The following is a 22,612-nucleotide window of genomic DNA, read 5'->3' as shown; positions in this document are numbered from 1 at the left end:
GATTTGGGGCAAACTGACATTTTCACAATACTGTGCCTTCTAATACAAGAACACGGTATATATATTATTTAAGTCTTCTTTAATTTCTCTCAACACCATTTTGGAGTTATCAAAGTAAATAGGTCTTATACATCTTTTATCAGATTTATCCCTAAGTCTTTAATACTTTTTGATGCTGTTTTAATTGGTGCTGTTTTTAAAATTTGAATTTCTAATTGTTCATCACCAGTATATAGAAATGCAATTAATTTTGTATACTGACCTTTTATTCCACTTAACTTTGCTAAATTCACTCTCTAGTAAGTTTTTTGTAGATTCCATAGGATTTTCTGCATAGACAAACATGTCATCTGTAAATACAGTTTTACTTCTTCTGTTCCAGTCTGTATGCCTTTTATTCTTTTTCCTACCCTATGGCACTAAGATCTCCAGTACAATGTTGATTAGAATTGGTGAAAGTAGATATTCTTGCCTCTTTCCTTATCTTAAGTGGAAAGCATTCAATCTTTTACCATTAAGTTTGATGTTAGCTATAAGTTTTTTGTAGATGCCCTGTATCATCCAGTCTTGTGACTTTAAATATCATTTTTATGTTTATCATTCTAATGTATATGTCCAACCCAAACTTATCCACTGACAGCTATGCTTGTGTTTATCCAACTGCTTACTTGATTGATATCTCCACTCACATTTTTATGTGTCTCAAACTTAACACATCCAAAACTAAACTTATGATTTTCTCTCTACTCTCCACTTGCTTCTTCCAGTGTTTCCAATCTCTGTAAGTGGCAGTGCCATCCTTCCACTTCTTTAGGCTGAAACCTTAGAACCACCTTTCCTTTTTCTTCCCCCCCCTTCTCATACCCCTGTAAGGAATATGCCAACAAATCTTGTTCCTTCTATTTTCATAAGAATTAGGACCAGTGTCTAAGTCACTTTCACCACTTACCTTGATTATTGCCTCCTAATCGCTCTCACTATTTCCCTCTTTCCCTGACATCTTCTTAGCACAGCCAGACTAGTCCTTTTAAAAGTAAAGTATTTTTTGTTTAAGTAATGTAGTTTTAAGGTTCAGAAACAGTGGATTCTTTTACTGATGCAAGAGATGATAAAAGAAATATTTCTTAGGGTTTCTGAAGGATAAACCTAGCATATTAATCAATATGCTAGAAATTAGGTTTTATTAAAAACCCAGAATATTAAAATATTTCTTTTCTACTTTTGGTCTCTTCTTTTTTCTCTTTTCTCTACAAATAATTAGATGACATTATCACTGTCACTGCTGGATTGTCTTGCTTTTCTTGTCATCTGCTGGGTTTTTTCCATTTCTAAAGTATATTAATATTAAAATCTCACATTTAAAAAAGAACTATTTGACAGATAATAAATATGTTTGATCTTAACTGCCAACTCCTTTGGTTTATAGTCACTTCCTGGAGCAGTATGTGGAAAAGGCTTAGCTGTGTCTGGAATGGGTAAGGGGATGGGGACTAGTGTATTTGCCATCTCTAAATTGCATTTATAGAGTAGGCACATTTTAAATGATAATTTGCTTTGGCAATTGTTGCTTCAGTTTTTAGTGATCCTTTACATTTTTTTGACAAAGTACATTGAAACAACAAATACCTTAAAGACTTTTAAGTGTTAAGGACGAATATAAAATCTTTTAAAGAATAAGTGAAAAATTAAATGCAAATTCTGGTTTTATTGCCAAATGACTATGAGATATATATGTTGATTTGCTTGAAAGAGATACTGAAAAATCTGTAGATGATTGGTTTAATTTTAAAATTAAATTATTTGACATAGTAACAGAGTCAGCAAGGACTATATGTTCAGTAATGTTTGGGGGGGAGGAGCTTTTGAGGTATAATTTACATACATTAAAATTTCTTCTTTGCGGTTGTATGGTCCTGTGTGTTGGGCAGATGTATACAGTAGCATAACCACTATCACATTTGAGATAGAATATTTCCATCACCCCAATAAGTTCCCTTGTACTCTAATTAGAAGTTTAACCTAAAAATGACCTTGAGAAAATGTGAAAATCTAAATGTATTTTCTTTGAATATCATATTTAAACATTTAAAGAATAAAAATTTATTTAAATGACCTTGAAAGTTATTTTAAGGATATGTCTTTCTAGCATAATTGTGATATCACTTCCAGGCACACTGTTCCAAGAAAATTATCATTTCTGCTTAGCTTTTTCAACAAAAAGGATACTTTAAAATAACAAAGCATCATATTCAAATACTTTATCTTTGAATATTACAGAAGAAAACTCCACAAGACAGAGTGAGGATTTGGGAAGCCAGTTTACAGAAATTTTCATTAAGCAGCAAGAAAATGTCACTCTTCTGTTATCTTTATTAGAGGTAAGTAAAGAACCTTGCTATTTTTGTCATCTTAATAAGCTTCTTTTGTTGCCCTTTTGGGTGTTATTGAGGAAGCAACATATAGATACCTTTTTTAAAAAAAAAATAAATTTATTTATTTATTTATTTATTTTTGGCTGCGTTGGGTCTTCGTTGCTGCACGCGGAAGCCTAGTTGTGGTGAGCAGGGGCTACTCTTTGTTGCAGTGCACAGGCTTCTTGTTGCAGAGTCCGGGCTCTAGGCACGCAGGCTTCCGTAGTTGTGGCTCATGGGCTCTAGAGCGCAGGCTCAGTAGTTGTGTCGCACGGGCTTAGTTGTTCCGCGGCATGTGGGATCTTCCTGGACCAGGGTTCGAACCTGTGTCCCCTACGTTGGCAGGTGGATTCTTAACCACTGCACCACCAGGGAAGCCCCTGTATACCTTTTCAAGATAGTGAAATTTGTTGTATCATTACAAGAGATTCACATGTGTGTTTTAAGAACTATGTAGTCTCTTAGAATACTGTCTGCTTCTTATTTCCATTTTTACAAAGTACTGTTACATCTAGTCAATAACAGTTTAATCAGTTTGATCAATTTATATTAACTCTTTTCTTTTTATTGCTTTTTATTTCTTAAATTAATTTTTTAAAGTTTGCCAAACTCTTTGTTTGTTTATAGTTTTTGGTACCATTCTACTAGTTGAAAAGTTTTGCTTGAAAATGTGAATTACAAATGTTAAATATTTTAAATTCCTATATTGTAGGAGTTTGATTTCCACGTCCGCTGGCCTGGTGTGAAGCTTCTTACTTCTCTTTTAAAACAACTAGGGCCTCAAGTGCAGCAAATTATTTTAGTCAGTCCTATGGGTAAGTGACTCATCTTCCTTATATTATTTTGATTTAAAAGTGAGGATCATAAAAAACAAAAACAAACAAAAAAATAAAATTGAGGATCATTCCTAAAGGGGGGGGGACTGAAATGATGTGTTAATAAATTGTTTATAATTTGAATCACTATTTGTGTTTTTGATCTGCCAGTGTTTTTCACATGCTTATATGTTTCTAGGTGTTTCAAGGTTGATGGACTTGTTAGCAGATTCCAGGGAAGTTATACGTAATGATGTAAGTCAAGTTTGAAGAAAAGTCTAAGAATATGCAGCTTTTTTTCTCTTTTTGCAAATGAAATCTTTGTTGACCCTTATTCAGAGTCATAGAAGTTAGATTTGGAAAGTTGGGGTAATGGTTTAGACCTTTTGAAGTTATATACAAGGCCACATTATTTCTTTGTTTCCAACCTATTCAGACCTCTTCAGTATTTTGGCTTAGACAAATGACTTTGCTATTCAAATTTATGCCTTCCACACGTTTAGGATTTCTTCTATTCTTTTCTGAAAGGTTGTACTGACACCAAATTCTACCTCCAGAAAGAGCAGAGGAAATATCCCTAGACACTGAACTGCATAAACTTAACAAAGTGTAACATTTGGAATCATCACCCTTAATTGATTGAATACATATTTCAAAGTTTTTCCCTTGTAATCTCTATTTAACTATAGAGGATGATTTGCTCTGGAGTTAATTTTTCATTCTGATTTACTTTAATATTTACATATACATTCGAGTATTTTATATTGATTCAATATTGTTTTGTTGCTTGAACATTCTTTTCTGTTGTTATCTACAACTTGATCAAAACCATAATACTTTAGATAGCAATTGGAAAAATCTTTAAAACTAAAATTTAGAGCTAGGGGATCTTCTCAAGCTAATTCAGTCTCCATATTTACACTGAGAAGCCCAAGACTCACAGAAACCAAGTGATTTGTTCTTTGTTAGTGATGTCTTATTCATCTTTGTGTTTGTGGTACCTGGCCCTGTACCTTTCTCATCTTAAGTGCTAATAAATACCATTTGGATTGCTTTTAGTCTCACAACTGTTTCATGACAAAGCAGAGACAAAACTGAAATGCTCTTGACTTCTAATTCGCATAGGCAGTTTTTTTTTAGCTTTGCATTTAAAATTTTGTAGTACATATGTCAATGCAGTAATATAAGTGGTGAAATGATATAGTAGTATAACTCATGAGAAGGACAGTTTTTATTCTTTAATATTCTTTTAAGAATTGTATACCTATCTATTAGGAATTTCGAGTGTCTTCTCTTGACTAAAATATTAGTATGTATCTTAAACCTGAATTTGGTATTCTGCTCTTCTCTTTCCTTTAACTCTCTACTCTTTGTTTTCTCTTCCTAACCTTTTTTCCTCAGTTTTTATTTGAGACAGATAAAATGATTCACTATGTTGGCTTTCATTACTTTTACGATTAGAGATTAAGTTATATTTTTGCTGTAATGTTTAGGTTTTGGAGTTTTACAGCCATCTTTCCTTTGGCTTCACAGATTCATTTAAATTCTTTGTGGAGACTTACTATCGAACATTATGCAGTAAAACACAGCATAATACACCACAGTTGACTCCAGCAACCAGAGGAAACTAACTGGCACCTGTGGCAGTTACTGGTGGCACTCTGTTACTGCCCAGAATAACACACTGCTTTCCCCCCCTCCTTTGTATCTTTTTCTTTCTTTATCCTTCTTTTAAAATTCTGTTTTCATTTCCTTCTTTTTAATATTTCTCATTGCATTCAATGACAGTTATTAACATTGACTAACCTCCCTGGGAGCCTGTTGGTAAAGATTTTTAGACTCAGTTTGTTTTATATTTGAAACATTTATTTTGATCTGGATTTAGAGAATTAGTTGGTCATTTATCATAGATACAGTGAACTATCATATTTATTTATGTTACTTAGGGCTTAAAAATTAGCAAGAAAGGTCGAGAAAACTCTAGGAAGTAACTACCAGCTCACTTCTAAATGATAGACAATAATTCCATTCTTTAATTTTTAGTTTTTTATTATGAGAAATGTAAACACACACGAAAATAGAGAGAATACAGACAAACCCATCCCCTAAACCCATTAATTTTCAAGATTTTATTATACTTGCTTCATCCACTCCTCCCTTCACCACTCTCCTTTATTTTTGACTAGAATATTTAAAAGGAATCAAACAATCTGTATAATTTCACTGTTACATACTTCAGTATACATGTCGTGTGTGTGTGTGTGTGTGTATTTCCTTATATAACTACAATGCCATCACATTTAATGAGATAACAACTTTGTCTTAGCTCTCATTAAACAAGATAACTATTCTGTACTCAAGTTTCCCAGTTGTCTCATGAATGTCTTTTACAGTTGGTTTCTTCAAATCAGTTTCCAGACAATGCTCTCTCATTACATTTGATTGTTAATGTCTGTTAACTTTCTAAAGGACTTGATTAGGTTCTGGTTCACCTCTTTGCTTTGATATTTCCTAGATGATGCAGTGTACTTAATTTTGCAACACATCAGGAAATGTAATATCTGGCTGTCTCACCTGTAGTGATCAGTGGGTTTGATTCAGGTGGTGACAGCCAGATCCCTCCATGGATCCCTTCATCCATTACATCTGATCATTCATTAATGATCATTGCCTGAATCAGTTATTTTGTTAAGAGTTTCAAAATGATGATTTCTATAATTCTGTCATTCTTTCACATTTATTCGGCTGTAATCTTCCTCAAAGAAGAACTTTACTTCATCAACCAGTATATTTTATTACCCTGAATTATAATTCATAGATGAAAGGGAGGATAAATAACTAAATCCCTTTAATTACTGGTTTTTATTTTATTTTATTTTATTTTTTAAAGCAACCCTAGGGGTTGAGCTATTCTTTTTTATTTTTTTAATTAATTAATTAATTTATTTATTTATTGGCTGCATTGGGTCTTCTGTTGCTGCGTGCGGGCTTTCTTTAGTTGCAGCAAGTGGGGGCTACTCTTCGTTGCGGTGCGAGGGCTTCTCATTGCAGTGGCTTCTCTTGTTGCAGAGCACAGGCTCTAGGCACGCAGGCTTCAGTAGTTGTGGCACATGGGCTTCGGTAGTTGTGGCTCACGGGCTCAAGAGCGCAGGCTCAGTAGTTGTGACACACGGGCTTAGTTGCTCCGCGGCATGTTGGATCTTCCCAGACCAGGGCTCGAACCCATGTCCCCTGCCTTGGCAGGCAGATTCTTAACCACTGTGCCACCAAGGAAGCCCTACCAGTTTTTAAAGTAAGGAATTGGTGCCCACTTACTTTCAATGCCCAATGAGTATACTTTCATTTCTAGTAACATTTTAGTGGATGTGTTTGATTAGAGGAATATGTCTCTTAATAGTCAGGTAAAAGAAACTGATATGTATTGAGAACTTAGGTTCTATAGGAGTTATTTTATTTCCTTTAGTCCTCATAAAAACCCTATGACAAAGATACCATCCTTGTTTTACACATGGCTATACTAAGTCTTACATTACATAAGTTACATACAGAGTTTATGTAATTTGCTTCAAGTTGCACAGCTAGTAAGTAGACCTTTAAAAAACCCACTGTATCGAACTCATAACCTTAGTGTTCTTTCCACTGTATTTATTCCTCCCTGTGTTAGCAGTTAAACTTAAGTTAACATTAAGTAGGAGAATATGACATGTAAAAATAACCACTTTTGCTTTCTCTCTCATCTTAATGTTGAGACTGGACAGTAAGGGAAATGAGTAGGAAAAGCCCAGTAAGGCTGTGGGCATTTTTTGTCTTATATGAATACTTATTTGCCCAGTACTGGCAGCCAACAGCTTATTTGACTCTTTGGAACTTTTGAACTACTTAGTTGCTCTTCCTCTTCCTCTAAGAAATATCTGGTTTTTTTCATTAAGTATTTTCTGTCTCTTTGACCATTATGGTATTGTTGGGCTCCTGTGGGCTCATAAAATACTTGTTGTTTGACAGTGAAATAAGCAGAAATGGTTAACAGTGAATATTTCTTGAATAATAAAGAGGTTGCAAAATATATAACCTAAATCTAGCTCAACAGGAGCTGGGAAAACTAAAAATCAGAAGCAAAGACTACTGAGAATTGTCTCATACTAGGCATGGTGTTCATGAGGCATGAATTCTCATTCTTCTTTTTTTCTATCAACTTAGAGTCAAGTTTTGGGAATTTCCGGGCCAGATAATTACAAGAATATCTGAACTTTCCCTGCTAAAATGTGGTGATGTTTATTGATTTATATTATTGATTTCACAATTTTTTATTGTTACTATTGTGAAGCATGTACAGAGGCATTACTGAGACAGATATAATCATGTTCAACTCTCTTAGACCACAGTGAAAGCCAGGTAATGAATGATTGATGAATTGATGAATATGCAAGAATTGTTGTATGTTTATATTGTACGGTGAAAAGAGAACTAGAATTAGGAATTGGTAGACATGGGTTCCAGTCAAGGATCTGTCTTTTGAGATTTATATAGCTTAGGGAGGTAAATTGCTCACTTTCTCTGTCCTTGTTTGCCCTATCTATAAAGTGAAGGAGTTGGACTTGTGAAATTCCTGCCACTTCTAAAAACTCAATGGTTTTTAAAGTAATTTTAAATGTCTTGTAAAAGTTGTATTCCACTAAACATTATCTTTCTTCTCCATAAGGGCGTCTTACTACTACAGGCACTAACAAGAAGCAATGGAGCAATCCAGAAAATTGTTGCTTTTGAAAATGCTTTTGAGAGACTACTTGACATTATTACCGAGGAGGGGAACAGTGATGGAGGTATAGTATGAAGAGATTGATTTGGAAAGATTCCTTTTGTTCTCACTGACTTGTTAACTTTTCAGGAATGCAACTGAAGGGAGAAATGAGGACATACATTTTCTTTGTTGTTTTGTTAGATGTTGAGAGAGGCTTCCCTGAGGGAGGATGGATGCTTTATATTCTTTCTTTCTTCCATTATGGTGTGTTGAATATGGATTTCTTTTTATTTATACTGCTTAATATTTGTTAAACTTCCAGAATCTATTGATATCTTACATCATTTCTGGAAAATCTCAGCTATATCTCCTCAAATACTGCTCCATCACATTTTTTCCTATCTTTCTGAACTCAGATTCAGTTCTCTGTCATATGATTAGATTCTCACTTTATCATCTTACTTTCTTGTCTGCATTTTCTGTCTTTTTATCTTTTCAGGCTTTCTTCTGGATTATTTCTTCTGACCTGTTTTCTATTTAAACAATTCTCTCTTCACCTGTATTTGATCAGCTTTTGAATGTGTCCATTGAGTTTTGAATTTTTCTTTTCTAGAAGTTCTGCTTGTTTCTTTGGCAAATTTGCTAGGTAATTTTTTTATAACTTCATTTTCTCTGCATGTATTTTCAACTTATCTTTTATTTCTTTGAATATAAGAAACAATTACTTCACGATCTCTGTCTGATAATCGCAGTATTTTAAGTCTTTGTGGGTCTGGTACTTTGCTCTGCTGGTTCTTACGCATGGTACAACATTTGCTGTGTACATGGTTTTCTTTGACTATGTTTTGTGTCGTACTTAGCAGAATTACTTATAGGAATTTGAATCCTAGAATGAAAGTAATTTCTTTCAGAGAAAATGTGCTTGTTTCTGCCAAGCCCTGGGGGTGCAGTTTGTCTGGGATCACGTCATTCCAGATCGAAGGGTTGATATTCCCTGGACTACTCAGGCAATGCAAACCCGAGCTACAAAACCTATGAAGACTAGTTAACTTTTCATTTTTTGCACCCTGAGGATTTATCCTTTTTTTTTTTTTTTTCCTTAGGATATATCCTTTTGAGGTCCCATTTTATTAGGTGAAAAGTTTTCTGTTAGATTCCTTCCCTACCTTGTGTATACCCTTGGCTTTGGTTTGTTTTCCCTCTGTCCCATGAGACTGTCAGAATGAAAAGTTTAGATTTATCAAGATTGAGAAATGTACTGCCAGCCAAAAGGTACTTTTATACTTAACTAGCTGTATAGATATCCATTTTCTTGTCAGTTTTAGCCTGCTGTACTATCAGTTCTTCATTGCTCCTAGGCTTTTTTTTTTAATTCAGCATTTTTGTTGTTTTTAATGAGAAATTGATCAAAAAACCTAGCACTAGAGTCAGAGGAGAAAAATGAGTTTATTTGCATTCACTGAACTGGGGTTAGCAAGTAGTGTAGTATAGTTGACAGTTGGCGGCTTACTAATGTGGGAGGCAGGGCCAGGCTGGAGATAAAGATTTGAGAGTCTTTATAATATAGGTAAAACAAAATTAGATAAACGAGAAAGATTAGATGAGTCACTTCGAGTAAGTGAAGAGTGAGAAGGGAAGTGCTAGGACAAACCCTAAGGAATACAAATTGTTAAGAGATCACAGAGGAAGAGGTATTGGTAAAAGAGACTGAGAAGAAACAGGCTGCGAGGCAAGAGGAGAACCACACTTAGAAGGGTTGGGGGAATTGGTAGCACTGTAAGAAGTCACTATCAAGATAGGACAGAAATGTATCTGTAGGACTTAGAACATGGACATCATTGGTGACCTTGGGGACAGCATTTGTGTTTAGTGGTTGCCTCAGAATCCAGATTGTAGTGTCAGAGGAGTAAATTAGAAGAGGGAAAATAGAATAGCAGAGAAAACTCATATCAGGAATTTGGTAAAGTCAGGGGAGAGCCAGGTGAACAGAACTGGAGGTTGACAAGGAACTACTTTTCTCTTCTTAAATTTTTTATTGAGATATGAAATATTTCAAACATACAGAAAACAATAGAAAATAGTATAACAAACACTTGTGCGCCTACCATCCAGTTCTTTTAAATAAAGTATCCTTCTGAATATAATCTCACAACTTACTGTTTTGGTTTTTTTTTAATTTTTATTTATTTTTTTCCGCCACACGGCACGTGGGATCTTAGTTCCCCAACAAGGGATTGAACCCACACCCCCTGCAGTGGAAGCTCGAAGTCTTTACCACTACACTGCCAGGGAAGTCCCACAACTTGCTGTTTTTTATTCAACCTTGTGTTTCTGAGATTTATCCATGTTGATATATATTACTCTAGTTCATTTATTTTAAGTGCTATATATTATTCTGTATTATGAATATACTATGATCTATTATTTTCTGATTGAGTTGACAATTAGGTTGTTTATATTTTTGCTAATATAAACTGTTACAGTGAATGGTCTTTATGTATTTACTTGTGTATTAAGTTTCTCTATATACCTACAAATAGAGTTGTACTTTTTTCACCATTACCAGATATTGTTGAATGGCTCTCTTAAGTGGTTTTATCAACCTGTACTCCATCAGCAGTGTTTTCAAGTTCCTGTTTCTTCACATCCTTGTCAGTCCTTCCTTGCCAATTTGATGAATGTGAGATAATATCTTATCGAGATTTTATTTCGTTTCTTAAATTAATGAGATTAAGCATATTTTCATGGGAGTAGTCACCATCTATTTTTGTTTATCTTTTACCCCTCTGAATAACCTTCTTGCCCATTTTTGTATAAGATTGTTTTTCCTTTTCCAGTTGGTTACTGGGAGTTCTTTATGTATTCTGGATACTAATCATTTGTTGATTATACATGTTTCAGTTATCTTCTATTAGTTTGTTTATAGTGTTTGTATTAAAGTTTAAAATTTTAGCATAATAACGTGTTGGGGTTTTTTTATAGTTTATGCTTCTATGTTTTGTTTAAGAAATCTATCTCTACCTCAAGGTCATAAAGAGAGTTTCCGTCACTTTCTTATACTGAAGCCTTTTAAAATGTGTCTTTTACATTTAATTAATAGGGATTTTGCATTTGAATGATGTTATAAGATTTGTGATCAAATTTCCATACGTGTGAAGGTCTGTTTCTGAGTTCTCTGTTATGTTCCATTAGTCTATCTAGTTCTACACTAAAACCACACTCTTTTAATTACAAAAGCTTCATCATAATCTCCTATCTATTAGAATATTGGAAAAATTTCCTATCTTGGCCCTCTTCAGAATTGTCTTACGCATCTTTCCCTTTTATTCTTCATATGAATGAAACTTATTTGCTAATCAAATTATCTGAAAATCCCAGTTGGGATTTTGATTGGAAATATATTGAGTTGTTTGGGGTTTTTTTTAAGTTATTATTTATTTATTTTTGGCTGTGTTGGGTCTTCGTTGCTGTGCACAGGCTTTCTCTAGTTGTGGCGAGCAGGGGCTACTCTTAGTTGCGGTGTGCAGGCTTCTCATTGCAATGGCTTCTCTTGTTGCGTAGCACAGGTTTTAGGTGCGCAGGCTTCAGTACTTATAGCATGCGGGCTCAGTAATTGTGGCTCGTGGGTTCTAGAGCACAGGCTCAGTAGTTGTGGCACACGGGCTTAGTTGCTCCGCGGCATGTGGGATCTTCCCGGACCAGGGCTCGAACCTGTGTCCCCTGCATTAGCAGGTGGATTCTTAACCACTGCGCCACCAGAGAAGTCCCGGAAATATATTGAGTTTAAAGATTAAGGAGAATCATCATTGACTTTTTCTATCCATGAACCCAGGTATATCTTTTAATCTATTCAGGTGGTCTTTTATGTCTTTCAGTAACGTTTTATAATTTTGAGCACAAGAGTTGTATATTTTTTTTTATTAGATTCATTCCTAGGTGTCTTATACTTTTTGTTACATGTGAATGGGATCTTTTTTTATTACATTTTCAAATTGGTTACTACTTGATTTTTGTATATTGATCTTGTATCCAACCATCTTATTAAACCATTAGTTCTCCTTGGACTTTCTGTGTAGATACAATATTTTCTACAAATAAGTGTAATCTTTTTTTCTTTCTTTTCAGTTCTTATACCACTTTTCTTTTCTTTGTCTCATTGTACCGATTAGAATCTCATGTATTGCTGATGGGAATGCAAAATGATACAACCATTTTGGAAGACCGTTTGGTGGTTTCTTACCAAGCTTAACATACTCTTTTTTATTTTTACTGATTTTTGGCCATGGTATTCTATTTATTTATTTATTTATTTATTTTTGGCTGTGTTGGCTCTTCGTTTCTGTGCGAGGGCTTTCTCCAGTTACGGCGAGCGGGGGCCACTCTTCATCGCGGTGCGCGGGCCTCTCACCATCGCGGCCTCTCTTGTCGCGGAGCACAGGCTCCAGACGCGCAGGCTCAGCAATTGTGGCTCACAGGCCCAGCTGCTCCGTGGCATGTGGGATCCTCCCAGACCAGGGCTCGAACCCGTGTCCCCTGCATTAGCAGACAGATTCTCAACCACTGCGCCACCAGGGAAGCCCTTAACATACTCTTAACATACAGTCCAGCAATCACACTCCTTGGTATTTACCCAAATGAGTAGAAAACTTATATCTACACAAATCCTGCACATGAATATTTATGGCAGCTTTATTCATAATTGCCAAGACTTGGAAGCAACCAAGATGTCCTCCAGTAGGTGAATGGATAAACAAACTGTGGTACATTCAGACAATGGAATATTATTCAACGATAAAAAGTTATCAAGCCATGAAAAGTCCTGGAGGAACCTTAAATGCATATTGCTAAGTGAAATAAGACAGCCTGGAGAGGCTACGTACTTTATGATTCCAAGTATATGACATTCAGAAAAGACAAAACCATATGGAGACAGTAAAAAGACCAGTGGTTGCCAGGGATTCGGGGGTAGGAAGAAAGAGGAATGAATAGGTGGAACACAGGATTTTTAGAGCAGTGAAACTATTCTGTATGATACTGTAACGGTGGGTACATGAAATTATTACATATGTTGAAATCTATAGAATTTACAACACAAAGAGTGAACCCTAATGTAAACTATGACCGTGAGTTAATAATGTATCAATATTCATTCATCAGTCTAACAAATGTACCACACTAATGCTAAGTGGTAATAGCAGTGGAAACTGAGACGGAGGGAGTATATGGGAATTCCCTTTATTTGTTGCTCGGTTTTTCCGTAAACCTGAAGCTGCTCTGAAAAATCAAGTCTGTTTTTTTGGAGTTTTTGTTGTTTTGTTTTGTTTTTGACCCTGCCGCACGGCTTGTGGGAATCTTAGTTTAGTTCCCCAACCAGGTATTGAACCCAGGCCCTCAGCAGTGAAAACGCAGGGCCCTAACCACTGGACCGCCAGGGAATCCCCTAAAATCTGTTCATTTTTGAAAAGCAATTAATTCTTATAATCATGCAGCTTAACTAGTAGGAGCAAAAGTGTGCATGTACTACACAGAGGAACCTACTCGCTGTGAGCATCCAGCCTCTTTTTTTCATATGCTTTGCAGAGGAAACAGAGCTCATTGGTTAGGAAGCCTGAGGAGTGGCCAGATATCTGTAAGGAAAACCAGGAGGGAGTTGTTAGTGTTTTAGAAACCAAAAGAAGAGGAAGTTTCAAGGAAGAAGCATAAAGACAACAATGTCAGGTGCTTCTCAGCAATTAAATAATATATTACTGATTCATTCAACAAATGTTTAGTAGTGACCTGCCATGTATACATCTGATGTCTCTCTCTTTTTTTTTTTTTGGCCTCACCACGTGACATGCGGGATCTCATCAAACCTGCGCCCCCTGTGGTGGGAGCGCAGAGTCTTTTTTTTTTTTTTTTTTAATTTTATATTTATTTATTTATTAATTTTGGCTGTGTTGGGTCTTCATTGCTGTGTGTGGGCTTTCTCTAGTTGCAGCGAGCGGGGGCTACTCTTCGTTGCGGTGCGCAGGCTTCTCACTGTGGTGGCTTCTCTTGTTGCAGAGCACGGGCTCTAGAGCGCACGGGCTTCAGTAAATGCGGCGCGTGGGCTCAGTAGTTGTGGCTCGTGGGCTCTAGAGCGCAGGCTCAGTAGTTGTGGTGCACGGGCCCAGTTGCTCCGCGGCATGTGGGATCCTCCTGGACCAGGGTTTGAACCCGTGTCTCCTGCATTGGCAGGCGGATTCTTAACCACTGCGCCACCGGGGAAGCCCCAGAGTCTTTTTTTTAAAAGCCATTTTACTTTCTTCTTGGAATGCTTTTCTGCATCCCACCCACTTCATGTGACTAATTCCTGCTTATCTTTCCCATTGGTGTTTTTTTTTTTTTTTTTTTTTTTTTTGGCCGCACCATGCGGCATGTGGGATCTTGTCTCTCTATCTGCTGAGGATACAGAGAGGTAAGTAGGATATTCACAAAGTCCTGTCTTCATGAGTTATAATCTAGTGAAGACAGATACTACATAATAATAAAAGGAGCAGGCTACTGTGAGAGTGTGTAGCTGGTGATCCTAACCTACTCACTGGATCTCGCTAATCATTCCCGAAGAAATGATGTGTAAGCTGGATTTGAAGAAAATATGTGAGTTACTGAGGTGAGTGGATAGTTGAAAATAGAAGTCAGGAGATCACTGGGGGACCTGAGAAGGCACAGGCTCACTGCCGTGCACACTGAAGAGATGCTGAGCATTGAGATTTTTCTTTTGAAAATGTTTGAGGATTGAATTTTCCTTCAGGTTTTATCAAAACCTTAACATTCCACTTTACATTCTTTCCCCAGGTATAGTAGTGGAAGATTGTCTGATTTTGCTTCAAAACCTGTTAAAAAACAACAATTCCAATCAAAATTTTTTTAAAGAAGGCTCATATATTCAACGTATGAAACCTTGGTTTGAAGTTGGAGATGAAAATTCAGGCTGGTCCGCACAGAAAGTGACTAATCTGCACCTAATGCTACAGGTATACTGTCCTTAGACATAAATGTGATAAGAATTTTGACAGTGATCCTTTCAAAGAAAAGAAAATGGCTTGTGTTTGATAAATCCAGGATGTTGAGTTGGTTTCAGATGGGCTTTTAAAGGAAAAACAAAAAAAACAAAAAAACCCTTTTAATGTGGAGATTTGCAGTTAATACGCAGAGATGGAGATCCCCCCACACACCCCCATCAGTTAGCTTTAATAATTATTAACATCTGGCAATTTTGTTTCATGTTTTATCCCCCTCTCTGGCCTTGCAGGATTATTTTAAAGCAAATCCAAACATCCAGTTTCCTGATAGGTTTTGCACTAGAAAATAACAGGTTAGCTTGTTGAGTTGAATTTTTAAAATCTACTATCTTCAATTAAGGTTCTAATATCATAAATTTTAATACTCAGAATATTAAGTTCAAAGAAATTCATTCAGTAAACATTTACTGAGAGCCAGGCACTGGATGCTTGGAAATGAATGGTAATGCCCCTGCCCCCAAAGATTAATAGTCTTGAGTTTTAAATCTAATACAAGTTAAATTGACAAATCATGTGTAATTTTATTTACACTTTATGGTGAAAGCTTGGTGGTGATAGACAGTAAAGCGAAGACAGTAGGATCCCAAATGAATTCTACATCAGAGAAAATGGCGAAGTTTTTAGAGTATTTTACTTACTTATCCCTTTATTGAATTCCCCTTCTCCAGACCCTTAAGCTTATACGGGTCTCCCACCTTACTGACTCTCTAGTGATTCCTGTGGGTCTTTGAGTGTCTCTGAATTGTGCCTGCATCTCTGAAGTTGTGTTCCTCAAAACTAGATGGTTAATCAGACTGGTAATTAGAATCCACATATTGTTGCATGCTCTGGGAGTTGCCTGCATAGCGTTGATTGATAATTAGGGTGACCATATGCCCCAGTTCACCAGGCCAGTATTCATTTTGTAATTACTAATAGTGTCCTCTTTCACTTCAAAAGTGTTCCAGTTTAGATAATAAATTATATAGTTAGCCTATTTAGAATATGCCTAAAAACTGTTAGGAAAATATTTTACAGGAGAACATGGGCAGAATCTTTCTATTTATACTCCCATCTTCATTGTCTCTGTTTTTACATGTCAGTATTACACATTTCAAGGCTATTAGTTTTTTATGTTTTAGAAATAGTGTCCCAGTGGTAAGCTTGATATTTTTGCTCAACACTGCTTTCTTAATAAAGGAAATTCCTCTAGAAAAGTAATTTTCAAAACGTGATTAGAGAAAATGAAGGGATCTGATGATGTGCAAATTACATATATATTTCCTGCCGGAGTGAAAATTTAAACTGCTTGAGCAGCTTACTCATGTTTTATAGCTTAGGGTACTATGTAAATAATTATTTTTGAAGAAAGTCTCACTTATTAAAAAGTAAAAGTACTATTTTACCCCCTAAAATAATTTAGAATAGAGTGCTGCATATAAACAGAAAAACACAGTATTCTAGTTATATAGTAAGTTAGTTCTTTCTGTAAGTATTCTTTACTTTTAGAAAGTGAATAAACTAGATACTAATCTTGAAGAACATAAACTTCAAAATAAAGAAACTGAGTTTAATTCACTTTAATATATTCTCCACTCAAAGATTGAGTAGTTGATGTAGTCATAGCTTCACAGGCCACAGGTTATCTTCTGCTTTTCACCCTATTAGAGGGCTCTTTCTTGATAGCTTTATTGCTTATATTTAGAGTTGCTTGTATTTCAAGTTCTCTATTATGGACCAAATGAAAATGTATTATAAATGATGATAAACAATCCTTTTTGGATAGATATTTCCATTTAGAATTACTCATCATTACAGTTACAATTATGGAATTCTAGGCCACTAAAAATTGAAATTGATCCACTTGAGGATAGTTCATTCAAATTTTGCAAATTAAATTTGGGGGAAGCATCTTATTGAAAAATTTTTTAGTTGTAAAACATTTAAATTTTTTCTTGGAATGATAATTTTATGACTAATTCTACCTACAGGAATCCGTTCTATGCCGTTTTTTGGATAAATGCTGCCAGTGACTCTCAGAAAGCTCATTACCTTATGAGAGACTCCTTTTCATTATTATTATATTTGTTACGGTGATCTGCAATCAGTATCTTTGATGTAACTATTGTAATTGTTTTGGGGCACCACGGATCACACCCGTGTAAGATGGAGAACTTAATTGATAAATGTGTGTGTTTGACCGCTCCACTGACTGACTGTTCCCCGTCTCCCTATTCCCTGAGACATAACAATATTGAAATTAGGCCAGTTAATAACTTTACAGTGGCCTCTAAGTGTTCAAGTGAAAGGAAGGGTCGCATGTCTCTCACTTTAAATCAAAAGCTGGAAATGATTAAGCTTAGTGAGGAAGGCATGTTGAAAGCCTTCATAGGCCAAAAGCTAGGCCTCTTGCACCACTTAGCCAAGTTGTGAATGCAGAGGAAGAGTTACTGAAGGAAATTATAAGTGCTACCCCAATGAACACATAACGATAAGAAAGTGAAACAGCCTTATTGATGATATGGAGAAAGTTTTAGTGGCCTAGATAGATGATCTAACCAATGACAACATTCCCTTAAGCCAGAGCGTAATCTGGAGCAAGGCCCTTAACTCTCTTCAATTCTGTGAAGGTTGAGAAAGGTGAGGTAACTGCAGAAGAAAAGTTTGACACTAGCAGAGGTTCATGAGGTTTAAGGAAAGAAGCCGTCTTCATAACGTAAAAGTACAAGGTGAAACAGCAAGTGCTGATGTAGAAGCTGCAGCAAGTTATCCAGAAGGTCTAGCTAAAATAATTAATGACGGTGGCTACACTAAACAGCAGATTTGCAATGTAGATGAGACAGCTTTCTACTGGAAGAAGATGCCACCTAGGACTTTCATAGCTAGAGAGAAGCCAGAGAGAAGTCAATGCCTGGCTTCAAAGCTTCCAAGGACAGGCTGACTCTCTTGTTAAGGGCTAATGCAGCTGGTGACTTTAATTTAAAGCCAGTGTTCATTTACCAGTCCAAAAATCCTATGGCTCTTAAGAATTATATGCCACATCTTTTCTGCCTGTGCTCTATTAAATGGAACAACAAAGCTTGGATGACAGCACATCTGTTTACAACATGGTTTACTGAATATTTTCAACCTACGGTTGAGACCTACTGCTCAGAAAAAAAAGATTCCTTTCAAAATATTACTGCTCATTGACAATGCACTTGGTCACCCAAGAGCTCTGATGGAAGTGTACAAGGAGATTAATGCTGTTTTCATGCCAGCTAACACAGTGTCCACTCTGCAGCCAGTAGACCAAGGAGTGATTTTGACTTACAAGTCTCATTTAAGAAATACATTTTGGGGGCTTCCCTGATGGCACAGTGGTTAAGAATCCACCTGCCAATGCAGGGGACACAGGTTCAAGCCCTGGTCTGGGAAGATCCCACATGCCGCGGAGCAACTAAGCCCGCGCAGCAACGAAAACCCAACGCAGCCCAAAAAAAAAAAAAGAAATACATTTTGGTTTCTTTGTTTTTTAATATTTATTTATTTGTTTGTTTGGCTGCACCAGGTCTTAGTTGCAGCATGCGAGATGTAGTTCCCTGACCAGGGATCGAACCTGGGCCCCCTGCATTGGGAGCGTGGGGTCTTAACCACTGGACCACCAGGAAAGTCCCTAAGAAATACATTTTGTAAGGCTGTAGCTGCCGTAGATAGTGATTCCTCTGATGGATCTGGGCACTTGAAAACTTTCTGGAAAATGAAGAACATTTGTGACTCATGGGAAGAAGTCAAAATATCAACATTAACAGGAATTTGGAAGAAGTTGATTCTACCCGTTATGGATGACCTTGAGGGATTCAAGACCTAAGTGGAAGAAGTAACTGCAGATGTGGTAGAAACAGCAAGAGAACTCGAATTAGAAGTGAAGCCTGGAGATGGGACTGAATTGCTACAATTTATGATAAAACTTGAATGGATGAGGAGTTGCTTCTTATGGATGAGCAGAGAAAGTGGTTTCTTGAAATGGAATCTACTCTTGGTGAATATGCTGTGAAGATTGTTGAAATGACAACAAAGGATATTACAAAAACTTAATTGATAAAGCAGTGACAGGGCTTGAGAGGACTGACACCAATTTTGAAAGAAGTGTGGGTAAAATGCTATCAAACAGCATTGCACGCTACAGAGAAATCGTGAAAGGAAAAGAAAGCCGATGCGCTAAACTTCATTGTCGTCTTATTTTAAGAAATTGCCACAGACACCCCAACCTTCAGCAACCACCACCCTGATCAGTCAGCCGCCGTCAGCATCAAACTCCACCAACAAAGACATTGTGACTCGCTGAAGGCTCAGATGGTGGTCAGCATTTTTTAGCAATAAAGTATTTTTTTAATTAAGGTTTGTCCACGTTTTTTTTAGACATAATGTTATTGCACACATAAGGGACTACAGTATAGTGTAAACATAACTTTTATTTGCAATTAGAAAACCAGAAAGTTTGTGTGATTTGCTTCATTGCGATATTTGCTTTATTGTGGTGGCCTGGAAGAGAACCTGCAATATCTCCGAGGTATGCCTGTATTTTTTAAAAAGCAGGAATAGAAGGGTAATAAATTTAAAACAAAAACCAACAAATGAAAACCACCGACGTCTAACTAGAAAGGTCCAAGAACAAGAGCCAATGTGTAGTCCTAAAGCCTCTCTCCTGTGACGTCAGTTTATTTTTTTTTTTATTTTTTTTTTTTTTAAGATTTATTTATTGATTTATTGATTGATTGATTGCTATGTTGGGTCTTCGTTTCTGTGCTAGGGCTTTCTCTAGTTGCGGCGAGCAGGGGCCACTCTTCATCGCGGTGCGCGGGCCTCTCACTGTCGCGGCCTCTCTTGTTGCAGCGCACAGGCTCCAGACGCGCAGGCTCAGTAGTTGTGGCTCACGGGCCCAGTTGCTCCGTGGCATGTGGGATCTTCCCAGACCAGGGCTCGAACCCGTGTTCCCTGCATTAGCAGGCAGATTCTCAACCACTGCGCCACCAGGGAAGCCCCGACGTCAGTTTATTAATGAAGCCTCTTTGAGAATGTCTGCTAGGCCAGACGTGGAAACATTAACTATTTTAATTCTTCATAATTTACTGATTTAACTACTGACTGAGTTTTTCCACAAATTCTAGTGATTGCCAGTCACCTTTTTATTCACCAGCAGTAAAAATAGCACTTTTCATACCCATTTTATTTTTTATATTTTATCTTCCCCCTACAAAAACGTCCCCTTTCTTAGTGAAGTCGTTATCTATCATATGCACCAACTATAGCAATAAAACTGTTTTAGTCTCCTCTGTTATATCATTGATTACTTCTGTACATTTAGGGTAACATTTGTATAGCACCTTGTCATTAATAAAGTATTATCATAAATATGCCATTTGATCTTGATATATATATATATATATATATATATAAGATTTTGTACACACATACATATAACTCTAGTTTTAAAATGTAAGGTATATACAAATTTATTTTGAAGATGTAACTGTGCTGAACAGTTGTTTGAGATAACATTTTTCATGTCTCTAAAATTTCATGTTCGAGGTTAGACTAATCATAGCATCATAGAACCTTAGGGATTTAATTAGCATTAACAGTCAATGAGGCTAACCCCTTGCCTAATGCACAAATCTTCAGCCATGTCTCCAGTTGTTCATTTTACCCTCCCTTTAAATATTTCCAGTTTGGGGGGAATTTTATCACGCCTCAGGCCATTCTATTTTCAGACCTGCTTTATGATTAGGTCTTTCATCCTTACTTCCATAAGAAATCTACCATCCTCTTACTTATTCATTTTTTGAATACGGACTGTGTTACAAATACTGTGCTTGTTGTTTGGGATACAAAAAATGACTGAGGCAGTTTCTACTCTCTGGGAGTTCACAATGACCTGAAGGAGATAAAATTAAGGAAATAGCATAATGTGGTATGTACTGTAACAGAACTGTGGCCATGAGAGCATGAAGGAAAGAGCTCCTAGATCTGGCTGAGCAGTTGAGGGAATCCTTCACATAGGTTTTCTGTTCATATAGATCAAATTTGTCTCAAGACTTTTCAAATCTTTAAAAGACAGATTTTGTGTTCTCTTTCTTTCGCAGCTTGTTCGTGTACTGGTTTCTCCAAACAACCCTCCCGGTGCTACCAGTAGCTGCCAAAAAGCTATGTTCCAGTGTGGCTTACTGCAGCAGCTTTGCACTATCCTAATGGCCACTGGAGTTCCTGCTGATATCCTGACTGAGGTAAACCAAATAAAGGCAGAGGCTACTCTGTGGAAGCTGAAGTCAGGAAGCCTAGGAAGAATTAGATATCAGCTGAATGAAAAATAGGAATTGTTAACCATTCTTGTATGTTAAATTCCTTCTTGACCCTATAAAATATTAGCATAATGATGACAGTATCAATTCCAAAAGGTGTATTCATTCCTCAAGTTTAATAATATATAAATAATGTTAAAGCTTAGAAGATTTCTCATTAATTTTATTGTATTCAACAGGAGTGTACAGTATGATTTATGTTTTTAATTTTGAGCAGAGTATGACTTAGTCAAGTAAGATTTGAGTCTTATTCGTAGAATAATAAATTCTTTTTCCTTGACATATGGCATTTTCTGTTTCCTGCCTATTAAGAAAAAGAAGTTAGTTTGAAGAAAAGAAAGGTTTAGTTTATTTAATTTTTTTCTCAAATTAACACATGCATATTAAAAGCACAGATACTAGTAAAAGTTTTATAGCAAAAACTGTCTTTGGACTCCCTCCTCCCTACCCTAAGCCCCACTTCCCCCCTATATAACCCTCCCACTTTACTTCCTCTTTGTCACCCCAGTAATTTGTATTTAAATCAATAATCAGGGTTTATAGTTTTATGACTATTCCAATACTATTTCCTGCTAAGCCAAATAGAGCCCCATATCTTTTTTTTTAATAACCCTTTTTCTTTCCTGAGTTATAATAGTATTCTTTTTTCATTTTATGGATTTTCTATATATCTATACATATTAACACTATCATGTGCTTAACGCATTGTTCCCCATTCCAGACCTTCTTCTGGAAGCCCTCCATCCTCCTGCTCCAATATGGGCTGCTTATTCTCTATTTCTGCCACACATCTCTTATCCTGGGACTTTCATTCACCATCCTCCAACAATCCTTTTTCCTCTCTCTTAACTTGGGGATTCCTTGGTTATCTGGATTCTGTGTCTTTTTCTCCCACCCCTTGGTTCATTATCTTATTTTATTTAACTTCCTGAGAGAGGGCAAATGGCAAGGTAATTTGTTTTTAGCTCTTTCATGTCATTCCCCCACCTGCAGTATGACTCTAATGTTTGGTTAGGTATGGAATTCAGAATTGGAAATCATTAACACTCAACTTTTAGAACATTATTCCAGTGTTGCTGTTAAGAAATCTGAAGCCATTTTGAATCGTCATCGTTTTTGTGTAACCTGCTTTCTCTCTCTACAATCTTTCTTTGTTTATGGTTTTCTGAAATTTACTGGTGATGTGCTGTACTACACACCCCACCCCACCCCCAATAATTTTTGGGCCCCTTCAAGCCAGAGACATAAGTACTTCAGTTCTGAGGATGTTTTACGTATTCCT

The 22,612-nt window shown here is 36.4% G+C and overlaps 1 protein-coding gene across 5 annotated transcripts in view; it reads left to right on the top strand.

Moving 5' to 3' along the window:
• USO1 (USO1 vesicle transport factor) overlaps window positions 1–22,612 on the top strand; it is an 89,018-nt gene that overhangs the window by 42,863 nt on the left and 23,543 nt on the right. For all 5 annotated transcript variants that reach the window (XM_036852445.1, XM_036852442.1, XM_036852443.1 and 2 more), the window contains 6 exons: window positions 2,278–2,378; window positions 3,124–3,226; window positions 3,426–3,481; window positions 7,926–8,046; window positions 14,784–14,962; window positions 21,115–21,255. In XM_036852445.1, the coding sequence (XP_036708340.1) occupies window positions 2,278–2,378; window positions 3,124–3,226; window positions 3,426–3,481; window positions 7,926–8,046; window positions 14,784–14,962; window positions 21,115–21,255 (701 nt within the window). The remainder of the gene's footprint in view (window positions 1–2,277; window positions 2,379–3,123; window positions 3,227–3,425; window positions 3,482–7,925; window positions 8,047–14,783; window positions 14,963–21,114; window positions 21,256–22,612) is intronic.

Source organism: Balaenoptera musculus, chromosome 5, assembly GCF_009873245.2.
Source record: "Balaenoptera musculus isolate JJ_BM4_2016_0621 chromosome 5, mBalMus1.pri.v3, whole genome shotgun sequence".
Classification (NCBI taxonomy): domain Eukaryota; kingdom Metazoa; phylum Chordata; class Mammalia; order Artiodactyla; family Balaenopteridae; genus Balaenoptera; species Balaenoptera musculus.
This window is presented reverse-complemented; position numbering and strand designations above follow the sequence as displayed.